Consider the following 19,829-nt stretch of genomic DNA (forward strand, 5'->3'; position numbering starts at 1 on the left):
TAGAATCTGCTCATAAAATTTTATCATTTTTGTTCAAGTCTATGTTGGATGGTTTACATATACAGTATACAGTACATACATGCATACTTCTATGTATACAAATTATGTATACATATATATATATATATATATATATATATATATATATAAATGTAAATATATTTATAAATTAAATATATATATAGTATAGATATGTGTATATATAATTTGTATACATGTAAGTATGCATGTATGTATATATGTAAAAGTTAAGTATATATTAGTTTTACCAGACCACTGAGCTGATTAACAGCTCTCCTAGGGGTGGCCCGAAGGATTAGACTTATTTTACATGGCTGAGAACCAATTGGTCACCTAGCAACGGGACCTACAGCCTATTGTGGAATCCGAACCACATTATTTCGAGAAATGAGTTTCTATCACCAGAAATAAATTCCTCTAATTCTTCATTAGCCGGCCGGAGACTCGAATTCGGGCCTAGCAAGTGCTAGGCGACAACTCTACCGACTCCCCCAACGGAGAACTATGTATATATGTAAACCATCCAACATAAGACCTGAACAACAATTATAACATTTTATCAGCAGATTCTAGAGTGGCACATTTTATATAATCATTAAAAGGAACTTTGTATCTATATTTTTGCCCACCAGTATAATTATAAAGATTCATTTAAAACCCCTTTTAAACGATACTGAAGTTTTTTTTAAGTCACATGGGTAGTTTTTTGCTAATCTCTATGAGCAGTCTTTACCTAGAACTTCATATATACGTCCATTTGTGTTTGGCCGAGTTTCTAACCTACATACTCTTCACTGCGCTATTGTTACGAAGTACCTTTGCGTTAAAATCTAAAGTACTTGGGTACTGCTTTACATTTCTCAGCGAATGGTAGAACTGTACAGTCCCCGCTCAACGGGTTCTCTATGATGGACATCCCGTTTTCTGTGGTGCCTTCACATGCGACCTAAGACCAAACAGACGCAATCTTATTATCATTATTGTGAATTGTTTATTTATTATTTATTCATTTGCCCTTATACCATGTATATGTGACAAGAGTATTTTGATGTCCAACCAGTTATTGTTAATCATTATGTTTTCTGTATGTACCTATCCTGTTTTGTAGAGAAATAGTTTGACCTCAGGTCACCTGTAGATTTTTTGTACTCGTGGTCTCTGCATATACGCAGACGTCCGCACGCTGCTTTATAAGCGGGTCGCTTCATTAATAAACTATTACGGGCTGCTCTAGAAGCAAGAGCCCGTGCTGGCACAAGGCCAGCTAAATCTAAAACAACAACATTAATAAACTAGGTTACAGGCTGCTCTAGGAGCAAGAGCCCATGCTGGCACAAGGCCAGCTAAATCTGAAACAACAACAACATAATAAACTAGGTTACAGACTGCTCTAGGAGCAAGAGCCCGTGCTGGCACAAGGCCAGCTAAATCTGAAACATTAATAAACTAGTTACGGGCTGCTCTAGGAGCAAGAGCCCGTGCTGGCGCAAGGCCAGCTAAAAATGAAACAACATAATAAACTAGCAGGACTTGTCTTCCTGCTCTTTCTTTCACACCTCTCACAGAACTGGTAAATTGTCTTTCTGAAAGGGTGGTTTTCCAAGCCATCTTAAAAGGTTTGTCAATAAAAGAACTTGGATATTTTGAATTGAAAGCAATGCTACAAATATTGTCTATTTCAGGATATAAAAATTCGTTGAACAGGGAGTATCAATGATGAAAATGTGGATGATTTCTCTTGAATAGGGTGATCAGAGTTGTAATGACTTTTTGAACATATATTTGAGGTTTTCTGTATATTGGAAATGTATTTCATAATGATTCTGTGAATGTCAACATCCAGAAATGGCAAACTTCCACCTTATCTTCTCCAAAGGTAATTTTATTAGAAGCCACCAATCCATCCAGTTTACAAAGAAATACTTTGATATCTCTATAAATAATGGCCATAGACATGAAATACCATTAGAATAGCAGAACCTTACTATTCCATTTGATAGTATATAAGGTAACTATCACTTCATGAAACTCCTTGTACAGATTACGCAAAGACAGGCGAAAAGTGGTTCTCTGTGGTCATTCCAAACTTTTGAGTATAAAATGTCTCAGGCTATACTGGACGATATTGTAATTTTTAGCAGTTCATTTTGCAGATATACTATATTTCTGAAAGTGAATAAATAAATATTTTTAAGTTGATTGATAATTACATAATACCATTTAGGATAGACTGTTAATTACCCTATGGAATTGCTGTATATTATATATGTGAGTTGGCTACAGGGTGTCATGTAGGATATATGTAAATTTTCAGTACTTGATGGATTTTATTACTTCTCAAGAGGATAAGCACCCAAACTGTCTGTTAGGTTGAGATGCCACTATTTTCCGGCACTTTTTTTTTTATTTTTATTTCCTTCAAGTGCTTATGCACTTGGCATATCTTCAAGGCTGACATCGTGGATGGATAAACAAAAACTGTTTCTGCTGCCATATTTATACATTCCCAAGGTGACAGCTGTTTCATTCAAAGGCTCATGGCATTCTTCAGGGATAGATAAGATTAGCATTGGGCTTACCTTCTTATAGGATGTAGGAGAATAAAGCTAAAAAACAGAAAAGCAAGAACGCTCAAATTATTTATTTGGCACAAATTTCACAATTTAGAAAGATGAAGTCTAACAATTTCACAAGCCATATTTGTCTACACAAACTCAGAGCTTATATTTAGAGAGTTTTATGGTTCTTCCGACTTTGATCTGCAAAATACACTGGTCCCAGGCACATTGGGCCACTCAAGGGAAACCATTCTCCCCATCACAAAGGCGACCATTAGCATCCAACAGAGTTTATATTGACAGGCTTTTATGCCTCCTCCAAATTAGTGGTAAATGTTCATTTAACCTCATAATGTCATAGTTCAGAAAAATGAAGTTTAATGAATTTCAGAGGCAAGGATTCTCCATGAAACTCTTGGTTCCAAAGAGTGCCTCAAAATTGTGCAGTCACTGCATCCATTACAGTTTATAGAGAGGTTTCCACACCTCTGAATTTAAATTTGCAAATCATGCTGCCCCCATGGGTGACAGTTTGTCATTTGATAATACTTAATCTGTTTTATTCTTTTAGTTTGGCCTCATCTATGGTGGAGCTCAGAAGAACATAGGAAGTTCAGGAGTGACATTGGTCATCATCAGAGAAGATCTCTTAGGGTCTCCTTTGCCAGTTTGTCCCACAATATTAGATTATACTATCACGGCAAAGAACGGTAGTTTGTATAATACCCCTCCAACATATGCGTAAGTGGAAATTATTTTTCATATAATTCTGTACTATACGTCAATGCATGACTTGTGAACGGGTTTCACAAAACACAATTGTAAAAGCAATTGCAGTGTATATTTTAATTTTTAATGTACAGTACCACTAAAAGTATAGTAAATTAATTTGATCAAATGTTGGTTTGACCTTTTAGCAAACAATCATTTTAATTTGGGGAGGGGGAGAAACATGAAAACTTAAAATGATGCTGCAGTATAATAATTATGTAAGCATGTGTCTGTTACTACACAATTTGTCAATTTTTGCACTTTTAAAGATAAAATTCATATACAGATTTAGGTAGGAGAAAGTTATGTTTACTGGAAGAACTCCATAGCAGTGTTGAGGAGTACTGGTTTAAAATGCTTCCTTCTCTTTCAGAATACATGTCATGGGGGAAGTCCTGAAATGGGTGAAAAAGGAAGGTGGACTTGAAGAAATGGAGAAGCGGTCTATCAAGAAGAGTAATTTGATCTATTCGATCATTGATGAATCAGATGGATTTTATAGCAATCCTGTGGAGTCAAAATCAAGGTAAAGTTGTTGAACTGCCCTAAATATATGAAAAACTACTTTAAGTCCAGGATTCACTTCCTCCTTCATTGATGATGAGGAATTTTAGTTTGGGAAATTATGTAGCAACTTCTTTTAGGACAACAGCAATGCATTTGTTTGGTAAAAATGTTTTCACTTATCATCAAGAAATGCACTGAGTAAATAAGTAGCCATTTTTTGTTTGTAAATGAAGGAGGGAATGCATGTCTTGAATGATCACATACCTTTTCTCCCAAATGTTGTGAAGTTAAGCAGTGCCATTACTAAGTGAGAATCTTACTATGTATTGATATGACATACTTAATACTTCATTCTCTGACAAAAACTTACAAACTTTGGAATCAAATGATTTGATCAGTCTATCACTTTAAATCTGGAAGTCTTCCTTGCACGTCTTGTGAGCAATCCCACATTGCATATCTTGTGAGCAAAAAGTATATCTTTGTTTACCAGACCACTGAGCTGGTTAGCAGCTCTCCTAGGGCTGGCCCAAAGGATTAGATTTATTTTATGTGGCTAAGAACCAACTGGTTACCTAGCAACGGGACCTACAGCTTATTGTGGAATCCGAACCACATTATGACAAGAAATTGATTTCTATCATCAGAAATAAATTCCTCTAATTCTTCATTGGCCGCTCAGAGAGTCGAATGCTGGGCCAACAGCGTGCTAGCCGAAAGCTCTACCCATTCCTCCAATGAAGAACTATCTTGTGAGCAATCCCACATTCTTAAGAGCTTGGAGTTTCGCTAATTAAGAAGTCCTGTCACATTTTTGCATTCTCTGGATTTTCTGAAAAGCATTGCTAGATGAAAGTTATTTCCCTATCCCCTTCCTAAGGATAAAATCAGGTCATGCATAGTGTTTGCACAATGGGTTAAATGTACAAATATTTATACATACGTACTGTAAAAGTAGCTGTAAATATATGTAAGGTTATTAATGTAAATGAAATAATTTGTCCTTAAGGTTAACCAAGTTAGGCTGGTTCTTTCCCCCTTTTCCAGATGGATTGAAAAGACAAACTGCTTATCAACTGCAATATACTGTAGATCTAAAAGATACTATTTATCACTTTCTCAGTGTATCTAAATGATAAGGCGTTTCCCTCATGATTGATCTAAAAGATCAAACAGTGTACCATCTTCCCTGTGAATGTAAAAATAAGCTATTCATTTCCTTCCCAACGAATGTAAAAGATACGCTCGCTATGGATTTAAAAGATAAAATTCTCTTTCACGAAGAAATCCATACTAGTAGTTGGACAGCGTTAACTTCATGAAGACACCAAAATAGTTAAAATACTTTAATTCCACTTCTCTGTCGGCATGAAATGTGATGCTCATTTATTTGAATATACAGTACTCTGTCACTATGAAAATACACTGAGTAAGAGATTCAAAATGTAAATAACTTACATGCTCCAGCTTCAAGTTTTTGCTCTAAGTTTTTGCTCCATATTTAAACACTGTAGTAATGAATTTATAGTTTTTGCTCCTTTTATTAGTAGAACATTTAGGCAAAGCCAGTCATATTGTCATTACTTCACTTCAAGTTTTTGCTCCATATTTAAACACAGTAGTAATGAATTTATAGTTTTTGCTCCTTTTGTTAGTAGAACATTTAGGCAAAGCCAGTCATATTGTCATTACTTCACTATCATTTTACAAATTTCATTAAGCTTATCTTGGTGCATGTTTTGGTTCTTGTACAGTAATTGCATTAGATAACAATACTCTAGCCCAAAATAAATCTTGAAATTTCCAGTGCTTTGTACTTTGAATACATACATCAATTAGATTTTAGGTAATTCTATATTCAGTTGGATTTCACTGTACAGTACAATTATTTTGTTCCATTTACTTCTTAATGGAGGTTTTGTTATTACAAGGGAGAAAAAAGTACTATTATTTTGTTCCATTTACTTCTCAATCCAGTTTTTGTTCTTACAAGGGGAAAAAAAGTAAGTGGGAAAAAGAATGGCAACAGTACTCATTTGTTGGTAAATTGAAGGCTTACATTACCCTCCCTAAATGTTGTGTCACTAACTCCAGAAAAGACACAAAAACTAATTATATACATCTGCAAAGAAAGTACTGGTATTAATTATCGTTTGAAAAGGATATCTCTTCCTTTAATACATGCAGGTCGAGAATGAATGTAGTCTTCAGGGTTGGTGGAGCCAAAGGAAAGGAAGATCTGGAAAAGAAGTTTGTCGACTCTGCAGCTGCTGAAGGTTTGCTGTCTCTAAAAGGACACAGGTGAGATCAGATGGATCAGAAAAATGGTGGGCACTGAAGGCTAGTCAAAATCTGGCTTACATTGCAGTTTCATCATTAGTCATTTTTTCCAAACTCAGTAATTTTATCAACTCTTGACTTTTAGCAGAAAATTTAAAACATATGATTGCTAAACCTTAAAATATCCTTCAGTGCCCTAGAAGAAAATTTAAAACATATGATTGCTAAAATTTAAAACATATGATTGCTAAACCTTAAAATGAAATTTTGCATCCCTTGGAAAAAACTTATATCTGAGTTATGCAGTCATCACCTAATTTTTCCTGAAATTTTACATTCACGAATTTCATGTTTATAAGATTTTCTTTTTCCATAGGTCTGTTGGTGGAATAAGAGCTTCACTGTACAATGCTATCACAGTTGAAGGTGTTACAAGATTGAGATCATTTATGGAAAGGTTCTGTAAAGAAAATAGGGCTTAAAGGTCGTAAATATTTTTTAAAAGATCTAGATTTTAGTAATACAGTATACTGTCAATTTTAATTAAAATAATCCTTTAATGCATTTCTACTCTCTATGTCCAACAAGTCTGGATTTCTTGAGACATATCCAATCTCACTTATTCAGTAACAAACAACTTGGAAAATACCTTGTAAAAAAGTATCATGCTGCCAACACACTCATATAAAATAACACTCATATAAAATAACACTCATATAAAGTAACAAAGTCCTTTGTTAGTGTTAATTCACTACCATATGCTTACATCTAATAATTTATCTTACAATTGATTTACAAGCATTCAAGACTTATTCCGCTTCTTATGACAAGATGCTCGCTGTGGGACCCTTTCAAATTTTGCTGTATTGACTCCAAGTTTGGAAAGGTTGGTTCTACAGCGTGACACAGTTTTGACTAATGGGCGAGGTGATCTTGTAATAGCCCAGGCCCAATCTGCACGAAGACCAGGGAATTGAGTGCAGGAATATAAGCAGGCAACTGAAGTGTAGTCAGTGTATGTTACCCATACACTTAAAGGTGGCACTGTTTAGAGAATCAGAGCATTCATTAGGTGTTAATCAATTGTCATATAAAATGTAAAAGTTTTTAAATGAAATTGATCTTTTATCATCAATAAAATACTAGTTAGGATGAGAAAAACAAATATATTTTGGATGTCATCTTGAAAGTAAATCTAACGTGATAGAGTAAATAATATTTGTTTCTATGAGAAAAACCGAAAGTGATTTTATATAGGAATTTTTGTCACCAGCTGGAATCTGTTATTGAAGGTGTTAACAAGGTAATTAAAAAGTAGGTAGGTTAAGGGTGGGGCTACCAACAAATCACTAACTATTTCTATCCTCCTTCAGCCACTGTAGAAAACAGATATGTCTGCTGCTGTAACGCATATTTTCTATGCATTGTTGCAAGTACCAGTCATACATTTTGATGAATTCTGGCTTGACTGTGGATGGTTTTCTGCAATTTTCTTTTTGCTGTTTTAGAGAAAATGCTGGAAAGAGGAGGTCATCAGGGTGAAGGGGTGTATGGATGCTTTATTTCACCAGTACGCATTCCGTATATAAGAACGAGGTCTCATTTTAGCTCAAGATCCAAATGAAGAGATTCTGATGCACTAAGTAGGATTCGAGCTTACATTTATCAGAACAAGGTCACCTTAACCCAATATCTAGTCAGGTTCGGGAATGTTCTGGTCAGAGGAAAGCAGCCAACACGTTCCCTTTGCTCATCGTACAGGCAGCCCACCTCTGCTCCTGCATAACTAGCCACTTTGTGTCCTATCATAGTCCTGGGAGGTACTGATGATGTTGTTGCCTTCCCTGATTCTGCTGTATGAGTGACTTTGTTCATGTGCTTGTTCTGAACACTGCTGCTCCTGCGATTGATCCTGCTCTAACATCTCTGGTGGAGACCCTGAAGTTGCTGTGGGTGAAACTCGTTTAGTGTCATATTGTTACAGAACTGTAGATTACTAGGCAATCCTGCCTTAGTGTTGTCCTCCACCATAATGTAAGCTGGGCGTAAGATACAAAGTCAAAGCACAGTGCTGAGACTCAATTATGTTCCTCTTAATACCACCTCCTCTTTTTTCCTCACCTTATTTCTAGAAGGGTAGAAAGATGACCAAGTCATCTTGTAAGAAGTCCTGCAGAGCTTTATTTGAGCACTACCCTTCCTTGGAGGGGAAACTAAGGACCCCTTTCACAAGTTAACTGGAATCCAAAGGAGAGGACAATGGGATGATCCATGAGCCTGCTCATTCCTCTTCAAACACTGAGATTTTTCATAAGAGGATTGCCCCAGACTCTTCTCATATTTCTTATTCCTCCCCAGAGGTTCTGAAAGAAAAGTCAGTGTTCCCCATGGCTTTTACTAATTCCAGTTCTTTGGCATTGGTTCATAAATTTCATGAGCATGGGTCTCTTGTGTGAAATGGTGGTTGTGGTTTGCATGATCAGCTGCCTGTGGACATTAATGAGCCTAGCTTGTCTACCAGCATATGTATATCTCCTTTCCTAGATTGGCTTATGAAATTAGGCCAGGGATTGATTTGGACAGGAGGGTCCCATGCCTATCTTACTGACTGAGAACAACTTATGGTGTGTTCCTGAAGTGAGTCATTTAGGCTACCTTGGTCTACAATTGTTATGAGGAGTGATGGAGAAAGTTAATGATCCTATCTCTGGCTCAGAATGTTCTCTTGTTTTGAAGTGCTCCTCAAAGACTTTCCCACCTCGTGATGCATCAAGAGGTTCTATTGCTGGAGGACTGAAAACACACCTCAAGTATGCTCATTAGTTTGCGAGCTGAAAAACGGCCTCCCACTGGAACGTCTTTGAGTAGAGGGATTTTTTTCTTTTCTCCTGAAACAGGAGCCATGGAGTCAGCTGCCATGGCCTTCTTCCATGGTGCCTTACAGCTACTTACACTGAAACACATTGGCAAACTACTTTGTCAAAAGCATCCGAGTCAGGTGTATTCTCAGCTCTGCTAGTTTCCTCCTCAGGCCTTGGTCAAGGGAGAAGGCAAGAAATAGTAGTGAAGTAATGATGTAAGATGTCTGTGCACCTCTCCAGCATTATGACAATGGAATCCTGGATAGTTTGTATCCTTTAGAACAGTTACAAGCTGCTTTTCTGGGACTTACATAACCTCCCCTAAAACTCCCAGTGGATAACTTTTCCTTAGAACCAGTGGTGGCTGATCAACATACTGAATAGAAACCCAAGCTCTTCATGTGTGAATGACTGGTATTTCTTCCCCCTTTCCTATTCCTCCATCAGAACCACAGCTAACTGCTTAGTAAAGGTATTGCACACAACAGTGTCTCTTACCTAAAGGCTTCAGCCAATAGACAAGACTTCTCTGCCTCCCTTTTAGCAAAAGGGGCATGTGACTACCAAGTGCAGACCATTTTTATCTAGGGTTTAACTGTAAAAATATCTGCTTCCCAACCTGCACCTCCACTAAACATCAGGGAGAGAGATGGTTTCCTAAATTTTTTTTCCAGTCAAAGTTCACTATTATAAATTTTTAATCTAACAGAGGACCCTGTCAGCCCTGGCATCATTCCTCCTGCTCATTATTATGACCAGAGATTGACGCTTCCAGTTGGTGAAGGATCTGTCAATCAAACCACAAGACCACACCCATTGAAGAAGCAAGTCCCTTATATAAAAGAAGACTTTTCTCATTGGAACACAGTAATTTAAGTACAGTAATTTGCACTATCCATAGATACTGTAATGTAAACTGTACACACTCAAAATCCACTTAAAACCAACCCCACTTGTCCTTAGTGCTGAAAAGAAAATTGAGAAAATGAGTTTCCAAGTGGGGCTGGCTCCACCCAACTAACTACCTTGTGAAGCTTTCAATGATCATTTCAAGCAGGTTCAAGCAGGGTTTGTATATCTAAAAAAACGGAAATTACTTAATAATCGGATTGGATGAGTAGCTTGTCACTCTTGCTTATTAGCAGATGAATTGGATTCTTTTTGTACCTTGTACTTTTGATAGACTATTTTGTCTCACTTTGGTCTTTTTTTCTTTCATTATGGAGAAGAAACTTGACCAACACCGGTGCAAGGGACTTTGGTGGCCACATGGTCACTTCATGTCTCCCTAATCAGTAGACCCCTGAAAGTACTGCTCATTTTGTAGGATAAGATTGTACTTCATCGATCTTTCCCCTTTGCCCTACGTGCAACCTGGTCCTTTACCCAGTGGGAAATGAGGTAGTTTGGTAAGGGGAGGAAGGAGGACAGGAGGAGTCTGCTGGCATTTGACTCCACTGGACCCCTGTAGTTCTTTTCTTTCCAACTGAAAATATAACAAACCCCTCCATATTGTCTCATCAGGGAATGAGGAATTATATAACACTTGGCCGTTGTCTTCATAAACATATCTGCACAAGGTCTGGCCTATTTGTAATATTTCAGGTAGTCTGTCTTTGGCTGCATTCCAAGACTTCCTGGCAGAGAAGGAGGCCAAGCCCTTCCTGATACAGTTGCTGTTCCCGCAGCTCCAGCTGCAGTAGCTCTTCCAGGAGCTGACCCTCTGGCAGAAGTTTCAACGTCTCCTATTCTAGACCAGCCCTTCAGTATGGAAGATGAGCAAGGCATATTGGGGAAAAAGGAAGAAACATTCTTCCTTTTCATTCCCTTCCTTGTCATTGTTGTCATTTTTGAACATGCCTTTCTTCCTCCTCATCCCCGAACTCGCTTCTAATGCTTAAGGGGAAGAAGGTGTAGAATCCAGAACTTCTCTCACATGCTCTTCCTCAATATAAGAGTGTGGAGGTGCCAGATCACCAAGGCGTGATCCTCACACCCCTAGCAGGGCTGTCACCTCTGTGCATGCCCACTTAAGATGAGAAGGCTGCTCCCTCCCCTCTTTGCTTGGAGAGTATGCAGCTAATACAGAAGCTTAGAAATGCTTTGGATTTGTGAACCACATTTCACTAACTCCCCTGAATGTAGGGAGTGTTTAATGATCTTGAACTTCTTTGAGCATTTGCACCAACTCTTTTTCTTCTTTGAGCATTTGCACCAACTCTTTTTCCTTGCTGCCTTAGGCAAGGTTGGTTGAATTAATGCCTTCTCCCTTCAGTCGTTAGATTGAATGGATGATGTTGGGCTGTTGGTAGTGTAAGACAGAACTCCGTTTACATCACTGTACTTCAAGTGCTGGGTGGACTGAATCGTATACAGTCATGTCACAATCGGACTGGGATGGTCTTTTACACTACAGTGCCTTCTGAAGCTCTCTCGAGTAGCCTTCAATTAACCTATACATTCCCGAAGTTCAGGTAGCCATCATATCCTCTTTGTTAGTGTGTACATAAGCTTTGTGTGCAGACACACAAGACAGTTATCTGTGATACACATGAGATAATCTCATCTGTTGACTAAGACTTGCATGCTAGCTTACACAAACATACTGGCTTCACTAAGTTTAGTTTCAACTAATCAAATGCAAGTACAGCACAGTGGACCCCCACTTATTCGCAGTTGAGCAATCGAAGATTCACTTATTCACAGATTTTTCTGTGGAACACATTTTTCAATATATCGTGGAAAATTCGGTAATTTGCAGATTTTTTCGTCAAAAAATATTCACTGATTACTCAAAAATTTTTGTGACTAAAATACATTTTTGTCATAAAAAATGTATTTAGTCACAAAAATACTGTACCATGAAAATAAGTAGTTATAAGCATTTTTAGAGGGTCTTTGGTTCCAATGTATCATGGATTTTCGGTATTCGTGGGTGGTTGTGGTACCTAACCCCCGCGAATACAGGGGGGGTTGACGGTACACAGACTTTCTACCTTGATACCATGTGTTAACCCAAATTGTTATGAGAAAATCTGTAGGTTGCTGAACCAGTTTCAAGATACATCGCCATAATTATTTTTTAATATACTGTAGTGAAATGGTGTGTGCTATGCTGCGCTGTTCAGGAGGGCAGTTTTTGAAGCAGTCTTCAGCTCCTGAACCATTTCCGGAGAAACGCCCATTGGATTATAACTTTGGAAGCCAGTTCTGTATTCGCAGTAATTGTATATCCTGTCTCCTTTCCCCAATAAAACTCAAATGCAGAGTGGAAGGAGCAGCTTTTGGCCCATTTTTTGGAGTTGATCATTTATCTGGTGTCGTGTTGTGTGTGCTTTAGGAAGGGTCATTACCCTTATTCTTTGAACTAAAATTACAGTTTGAGTGCCTCTGATTTGCAATCCTGTTTACTCATTTCTCATATAATTAAAGTTTAAATTCATTAAGTGCTTTTCAATATCACTCCTTTTTATTTCATTATTTCTGTGGTCAAGTTTAGTGAATGGTTAATATAATTTGATCTGATAAACTTTGTATTGTGTTTATACTTTGAAGTTACACAAGTAACTTATTTCTGAGGTAACGTATCGAGTCCTCTAAGGTCTGAAAATCAACCTGTGAGTACTCGCAAGTTTTTGAGAGAGAGAGAGCAGCGCGAACCTCTTGTTGTATCTCACAGCAACTTACGATCTGAGTTCATGTCTATAGGGACTGCTCATTAAGTGGAAGTACTTAATTGTGGTACTATTCATTAATAATATTAATGTGTTATCCTTGTTAGTACTGAATTGGGTCGAGAGATATCTCCCCGCAATTTAGAAACTGCAAAGGGTGAGTGGTGTTATGTAAGGCTTTTAGCAGTTTTTGACCAAGTAACAACATTAAGCATACCGTCCACTTTATCCATACAATCACTCTTTTGCCACATAAATCATCAGCACAGGGTATAAAACACGAACACTCTGATCCTTAATTGCTTGAAAGAGCGTCACTTGGACGATCATTCTGCAGTGCCGGAAAAGATGATCCACCTTCTGACAACCATCTGGACTTTGCTTTGAATTCTTCAGCAACCTCAAGTCAGCCCCCCCAAGTGTGACAATGTTGCCGTTGGAACTTGCCAAGATCGTGGGGCCAAGCGGTTTTGCTGCTGATATTTTAATTTCTTTTGGGCTACGCCATCAGCTGCCCTTTAGAGCAGGCAAGAGGCACTGACCCACAACAACACAGGAACTTGAAACGGGGACAATGAAGGGACCAGTGCCTTCAAACACATCCCCCCTTTTTCTTCAGACGTGACTTCATCACTTCGCATACCTTCGTATACCTTCGTATAATGTCTTCTTAAATTCTTAAAGACTCCAGGATCCTGTGAAGCCATCTTCAGTTCCCGTTGGATCCGTTTCCCCCCAAAAGAAACCTTTGAAGCATTTCATCTCCAGGAAGGACCAAATCCCATTCCTTCTCCATAAAAAAATTCAAAGGATTCAGAGACTGGAGATTGTCTTGAAGCCTTCAGAAGCTCCCAAATCCTCCTGAATTCATCTCTAAGAATGTGGGCTTCCCCCCAAAAGAAATCTTTGAAGCCTTTCATCTCCATAACTCTTTATTGTGCAAGAAATCCAAAGGCTACAGAGCCTGTAGACTGTCTTGAAGCCTTCAGAAGCCCCAGAAGCCTTTGGAATTCCCAGATTCCCTACTGTCACCCCGGGGAGGACAAGATCCACTTGGAAATTATTATTATAGAGACCAGCGAGGTGGCACGTGCTACACTGTGCCGGGCAGGAGGGCAGTCTTTGTAGCAGTCTTCAGCTCCTGAACCATTCCTGGAGAAACTCCCATTGGATTATAACAACGTCTTAAATTCCTTAAGACTCCAGGGTCCTGTGAAGCTGTCTTCAGCTCCTGTCAGATCCATTTCCCCCGAAGAAAGCTTTGTCTCAAAGAAGGACCAATACCATTCCTTCTACATAAAAAAATCCAAAGGCTTCAGAGCCTGGAGATCATCCTGAAGCCTTCAGAAGCCCCTAAAAACCACCTGAATTCATTTTCAAGTACGTGGGCTTCCCCTAAAGAAATCTTCAAAGCCTTTCATCTCCATAAAACTCTGTTCTTTAGTATTGTGTACGAATTCCAAAGGCTACAGAGCCTATGGATTGTATAGAAGCCCTCGGAAGCCCCAGAAGCCTTAGGAATTCCCAATTCCCTACTGTCACCCCAGGGAGGACAAGATCCACTTGGAAATTATTATTATAGATGGCTAGTCACTGCGCTTGCTGTTCGTGTATGTTCACTGCTAATGAAGCACTCACAGCTAATGATGCATCAGCCTCCTTATGGGAAGTCCAATTCTTGCCTTAAGAAATTTATACCTTTGAAGGCCTTACCACCTTTCAATACACCTGCAGCAGTGTTCATACATAAATCATTGGGCTCTAAGTGAGTAACCACCACCATTCTGCCTTAAACCTTATTGAACATAGTTCTTGAAGGTCCACTCAGGAGGCAAGGCTGTTGTTCTGACTGCTGTGCTTTTGTTCTGCTTGTGGTGTTTAGGATCAAATTAACTTGCCAACTTGCAGATCAGAGAGATCCTGTTATCCAGCAATTAAGCAGAGAACTTTCTAACAAGTGTGCAGGATGCCTTAGTGGCATCAATCACGGCTCCATCTACAACAGAAACAGGAATCATAGCCTTTTGATTTTCACATGGAGGGAGATTCAGACTCTAGCCAGAAGTATGAAAGAGCCCCAGATTTCCCTTACTTCCCCATCATTGCTGTCAAACACTTCCATTCTGTCTCTTCCTTTCTTTAAGAGAGGGGAGATGAAACCTCCCCACCAAATTGGTGTTAGACCCCACTGTATCCCTTTCAGAGGTAACACAAAGTGGTGGAAACTTGAGCAGGAGCTCCACGTTTTCTATTCCACAATCCAGTACTGTATATTATCAACCCTTTGTGGCAGTGAAGTGGTCTGTAGCCAAACCTTTGGGTGCAGTTAGGCCTTCAGGTTCTTGGGTTGGGAAGAAGCCAACTTCCCTAAACCCAAACTTAACATCCCAGTCCTTCCCCCCCTCCAGATATAAGCAGGCAGGGAAAGGGACAAGAATGGATAAGGAAGGATACTATGTAACTACCTCATTACCTTGGCTGCCAATATTTTGAGGGTTGCTTGTCTTCCCTTTTGCAGTAATCTGGGGACAATTAACGGAGCCCTAGATACTTCAGGCCCCTGGGGCAAATGCCGTTGTCTTATCAAGACTGCCACCCTTCCCTTTCTCAGACACTGGTACAGTATTATTGTTCCTTTCATATTCTCCAAGACCTCTAGCCTTGCCAGCAAGGTTTAAATTTAAAGACAGCTGATGAAAGGCACTACGTACAGTCATTAGGGACTAGTATCCAAAGATTTTCACAAGCATCTCTTGTGAGTGGAAGTGTGAATGGGAATATAATTGGGTTTCCAAACCCTAACCATTAAGGAGTATGTGCTGCATACTCTCTTTCTTTCTGTTTTGGTAATCCATTTTTAGCAGACAGCTCGAACAGAAACAACTTTGATCACGCCCAATTATCAGAAAAATTACCTGGGTGTGCTCGTAAGCGTGGCAAACTCAGAGAGGTATCAGTGCTGATTCTTGTCCTGGCAGGAACGATCAAATCAACTGTGGTGGGTTGTGCTTGGCCACCTACCCTTGCACAGGGCAATTCCTCTTCCCTCTCTTCAGTGATGCTAAAGCACCACTTTCAGCTTCCCACAACTGCCTTCCTCTCCAGGTTCATGTCACAGAAGTGTTGGTGCAGTGATGGGATGCCAGTAACCTCCTGTTGGGTGATCAAGAGTGTTGGTCACTCATGTTTTCAAACTGACCCTGACTATTCTTATGGCTGATAGTAGAATGGCCTTTCCTCCAGCCCTTCTTACTTGGCAAGACCTTGGTACTTCATGAAGGAACTGGTATTTAGGTAGGAGTATCAGCTCCTGTTCTCTGTCTAAGACTAGCTTAGGAGGAGGTGCCCAAAAACATCCTTCCTTCTCTGGTTTTGTGAGGTACTAGACAAGTATATGACTCCCTTGATGGGGCCAAAAACTTGCCTGGTACCTTGCAATGAGGACAGAGGGATGTCACCCTCTACTCATTTAAAAATACACGAAGTCAGGGCATAGAACCAGCCTTAGCCCTTTTGGATGAACTTTTTAGTTTCTGGCCAATGAGGGCAGGTGTCTAGGTTATAGGCATCCCTTCCCTCATTATACCAGAAGGACATGGCCCTCAGGCCCCTAGGCATTTTCTTGGGACCTGCGGTGATTGTTCTACACATTGGGAAGGCACCCAGCCCTACCTGGACAGACTAATATCTTGCCACAGTATTTTAGCTAAGTGTAAGCCTGGGAATAGATACTGAGTGACTAGACTCACTCACTGTAACCTAATTCCCTTCTGGATTGGTATCTAGGTTGAAGTATAACCTAGGCCGGGCTAGATACAGGTACATTTTTTTGCACTAAGAACACCATATCTTGGCACAGTGTCTAAGATGTGTCTCCCTTTTCACAAGGAAGGGGACATTGGTAGAGTTACTTGCTGTCTTGAATTCCTCTTCGGGGCATGTTTCTTCCTTACTTGAGTACCTTCCTGTAATGCAAGGTACTCAGGGCCATGACCCTACTACTCTGGTCAACCATTTCATCAGACTGACTGGCGGTTAACAGTCATGGCATACCCTGCCTGACTGCATGAGATACTGGAAGCATGACATTTCTGAGTGGCATTCAACTTCAGTCTGTTGATAGGGGCTACCTCCCACCTAATGGTTAAGTATTATATAACAGGCGATGGTTTGTGTTCCATAAGAACAAATACATTTTTAAAAAATCATTTGTATTTTCTGTTGGTATACAACCAAAGCCTTTTATAGGTCCTGCAGCTGAAGAAAAAGTGGCTAGTGTGGGTAGGTGAGTTAAAGGTATTCCCCCACCTCTCTCTCTCACTCCCCTTAACCACCTGTTAGCTACCTTGTTATCAAGTTCAGTGACTATTCCAGCTTATGCTGAAGATATGCCAATGGTAAAAGGCTCTGGTTTGTATACCTATGAAAAACTACTGTATAAACAAACAGAGCAGAAATTCCTTATCCAAACTCCAACCTCTACCATATTACTAACCCTAATTAGGTAAGTACAGAAACAGTGTGTGTTCACAAAGGCAAATGAAATATGGATACCATAATTGTCCGTTCACATGAACAATGGTTGCTCAGTATCTAAGACTCACAAAAAAATTTATTTTCATCCAAACAGCATCACAAGACACAGACAGTTCTTGTAATATTTTTCAACAAGTCTTCCTTAATTTCAATGTACTTTAGCCACTGAGGCTGGAGCATTGCTGTGCTGTCATGGATGAAGGTTGTATCCAGGGTCACAAATTACTTCTCAACAGCATAGATGTCTTCATGAATGCATCCAAAATGGTAATCATGCGAGTTGGATTTAAGAAAACAGGCAAGAGCTGCTAATAATTTAAAATTACTGTTTGCTGCTTAAGCCATTACCACCTGTGCTGTATGGATAGGGGTACATTATATCCATAAAAAAAATTGCTTGCTCGTGTGTTTTTAAACTTGCAGTTCTGAGGTGTAACACTCCAAACTAAAAGGTTGACCCCTTCCCATTTAGAGCTGGAGAACCTTGGTGTTTACATTACTTGCTTTGCTTCAGGTTTCAAGGTGGTAGGGCCCGTAGGGGGTTAGTGCTGTCAGTGCACCTCATGCGGTGCACTGTAGGCCTTACTAAAGGTTCCCTACAGCATGCCTTTGACCCCTAGCTGCAACCCCTTTCGTTTGCCTTCGGCCCTTAGCTGCAACCCGTTTCGTTCCTTTTACGGTACGTCCTTTCATATTCTCTTTCTTCCATCTTATTTCCACCCTCTCCTAACAATTGATTCACAGTGCAACTGCAAGGTTTTCTTCCTGTTACACCATTAAAACCTTTTACTGTCAATTTCTGTTTCAGTGCTGAGTGACCTCATAGGTCCCAGTGCTTGGCCTTTGGCCTAAATTCTATATTCAATTCAATTCCAAGTGGTGAGTTCATTTCATCCTAGATAATAATCTCATGTCTGGATCAGTCTGGAAACATATCAAAAATGTCCTGGAAAGTTCCACCATGGTACCAATATTTGTTGTTCTCATCTTGCAAGATGTCATACTTGATGCTGGGCAGTCCAACATCTTAGATGAATGGCATCCAGTATTCACTGGCAATCGATGTTTTTGGACATCCTGTCCAGGTCTCAATTTCTGCTATCCCTGCCCATTTGAATTCTGAGTTCCAAAAGATGAGAACTTTTCCTGCATGTATTTCTTTAGGGGTTAAAGTACAGTATATCCTTTTGCAGATAATGTAGCCTTGCTTGTTCGTTTTGAGATTTTGCTTGCACCTGGTGACAATTTTGAGGGTCAAGCCAGCTATGTAAGAGAAGGCAATCAAAGTGGTTATTACGAGTAATAAGGAGTCACACCAAAAGTGCTATTTATTACTCTTCTTTCTGAGCAAGCTTAGATTTTTTCGAAGGTCAGGTAAATACATGAAGTTAGAATACACAACAGCCTTCAATGTGGAAGCAATTCTTCAGTAATAACTGATACAGTAATAACTATTTCTGTCCTGTACTTACTGAATTTAAAATCGTCAGAATGTCACAAATAGCACACTTAGAAAATCACAAGTCAAATTACTGTGATTAAATTACAAACTGCAGTTCAAAGTGGGAGAATTCAACTATAAAAAAATAGCAAATCGGTTAATTACAACTTGGTAAGTAGACAATAACATAACGGAATATGAACGGACACACACTGGGCGTTATCGTAAAATAAATTTACACCAATTAGCTGATTAATCCATGTTGAGGGGCTGCGCCCAAAAAATCCATTTCCAGTTAACATTTTTTGATAGTTTAATGGCTAAATAAGCATATCCTAGTGTCTTATATCACAAAAAATGTTTATAGTTTTACAAGTAATTCTGTGAACCTATTTCATGATTCTATATTCGCCTAGTCGTTAATAGTGGTCAATGTACGTGAAAAGGAAATAAACGATACCCTTACCAGAGATTTTAGGTTAGTTACCCATTCCACGAAAGTTTTCATTGAACGTATTCAGTAGAAAATGGGAACCCTTGTTTCCTATCGAAGCGTAGTCTTTACTTTTTGTGTCCCAGACTTACTGCGTCCCCCCAAAATTTACAAAATAATATTCATGATTAAAAGACCTTCATATACTTCATAATAATAATAATTATATGTAAATAACGTAAATGCACAAACAGCCAATTTGATCTACTCTGAAGGGTTAGCTCCAAAAAATTAAATTCCTACCTCCCATACTTTCTGCGCTCCATGTTTATTGCCGTTCTTTCAAAAACTATTTTTTATTGTATATAAAAACACACTAATTGAAACTCAATTAATCCTTGGCATTATGCAATTTATATATACTATACTATTTCATTAATTTTAAAAAATGCAAATGTTTAATAAAATAAAAAATAGGTCGAATTTGGTTTCCTAGTATAAACTTATTAAGCGCATGATTAAAAAACTGTGTAACAATTTGGAGCAAATTCCTTCAATCATTAGCTAAAAATTAAAAACATTAATGAACTACAACTGAATTTCATCTCAAAGGTACACCTAATGAAAGACATTTAGTAGACTTTCATGATGGTGAAATACGAAAGTCAATCAGACTACATTCCTGTGCAAGCATTATAATGCCTCTGAAGTATACAAAATAGAAGAGAATAGAATATAGAATTAAGG

At 38.9% G+C, this 19,829-nt stretch overlaps 2 protein-coding genes across 4 annotated transcripts in view; one reads left to right on the top strand and one right to left on the bottom strand.

Annotated features, from left to right (window-relative positions):
- Positions 1 to 12,441, top strand: part of LOC136838554 (probable phosphoserine aminotransferase) — a 31,787-nt gene extending 19,346 nt beyond the window's left edge. Inside the window, exons 6-9 of the mRNA XM_067103677.1 lie at positions 3,151 to 3,320; positions 3,724 to 3,876; positions 6,045 to 6,158; positions 6,514 to 12,441. Coding sequence (XP_066959778.1) covers positions 3,151 to 3,320; positions 3,724 to 3,876; positions 6,045 to 6,158; positions 6,514 to 6,619 — 543 coding nt within the window. The 3' untranslated portion in view covers positions 6,620 to 12,441. The remainder of the gene's footprint in view (positions 1 to 3,150; positions 3,321 to 3,723; positions 3,877 to 6,044; positions 6,159 to 6,513) is intronic.
- Positions 5,805 to 19,829, bottom strand: part of LOC136838555 (apolipoprotein D-like) — a 35,074-nt gene continuing 21,049 nt past the window's right edge. For all 3 annotated transcript variants that reach the window (XM_067103679.1, XM_067103680.1, XM_067103681.1), the window contains exon 5: positions 5,805 to 7,181. In XM_067103679.1, the coding sequence (XP_066959780.1) occupies positions 6,940 to 7,181 (242 nt within the window). In that variant the 3' untranslated portion in view covers positions 5,805 to 6,939. The remainder of the gene's footprint in view (positions 7,182 to 19,829) is intronic.

This window comes from Macrobrachium rosenbergii, chromosome 5 (assembly GCF_040412425.1).
Source record: "Macrobrachium rosenbergii isolate ZJJX-2024 chromosome 5, ASM4041242v1, whole genome shotgun sequence".
NCBI lineage: Eukaryota > Metazoa > Arthropoda > Malacostraca > Decapoda > Palaemonidae > Macrobrachium > Macrobrachium rosenbergii.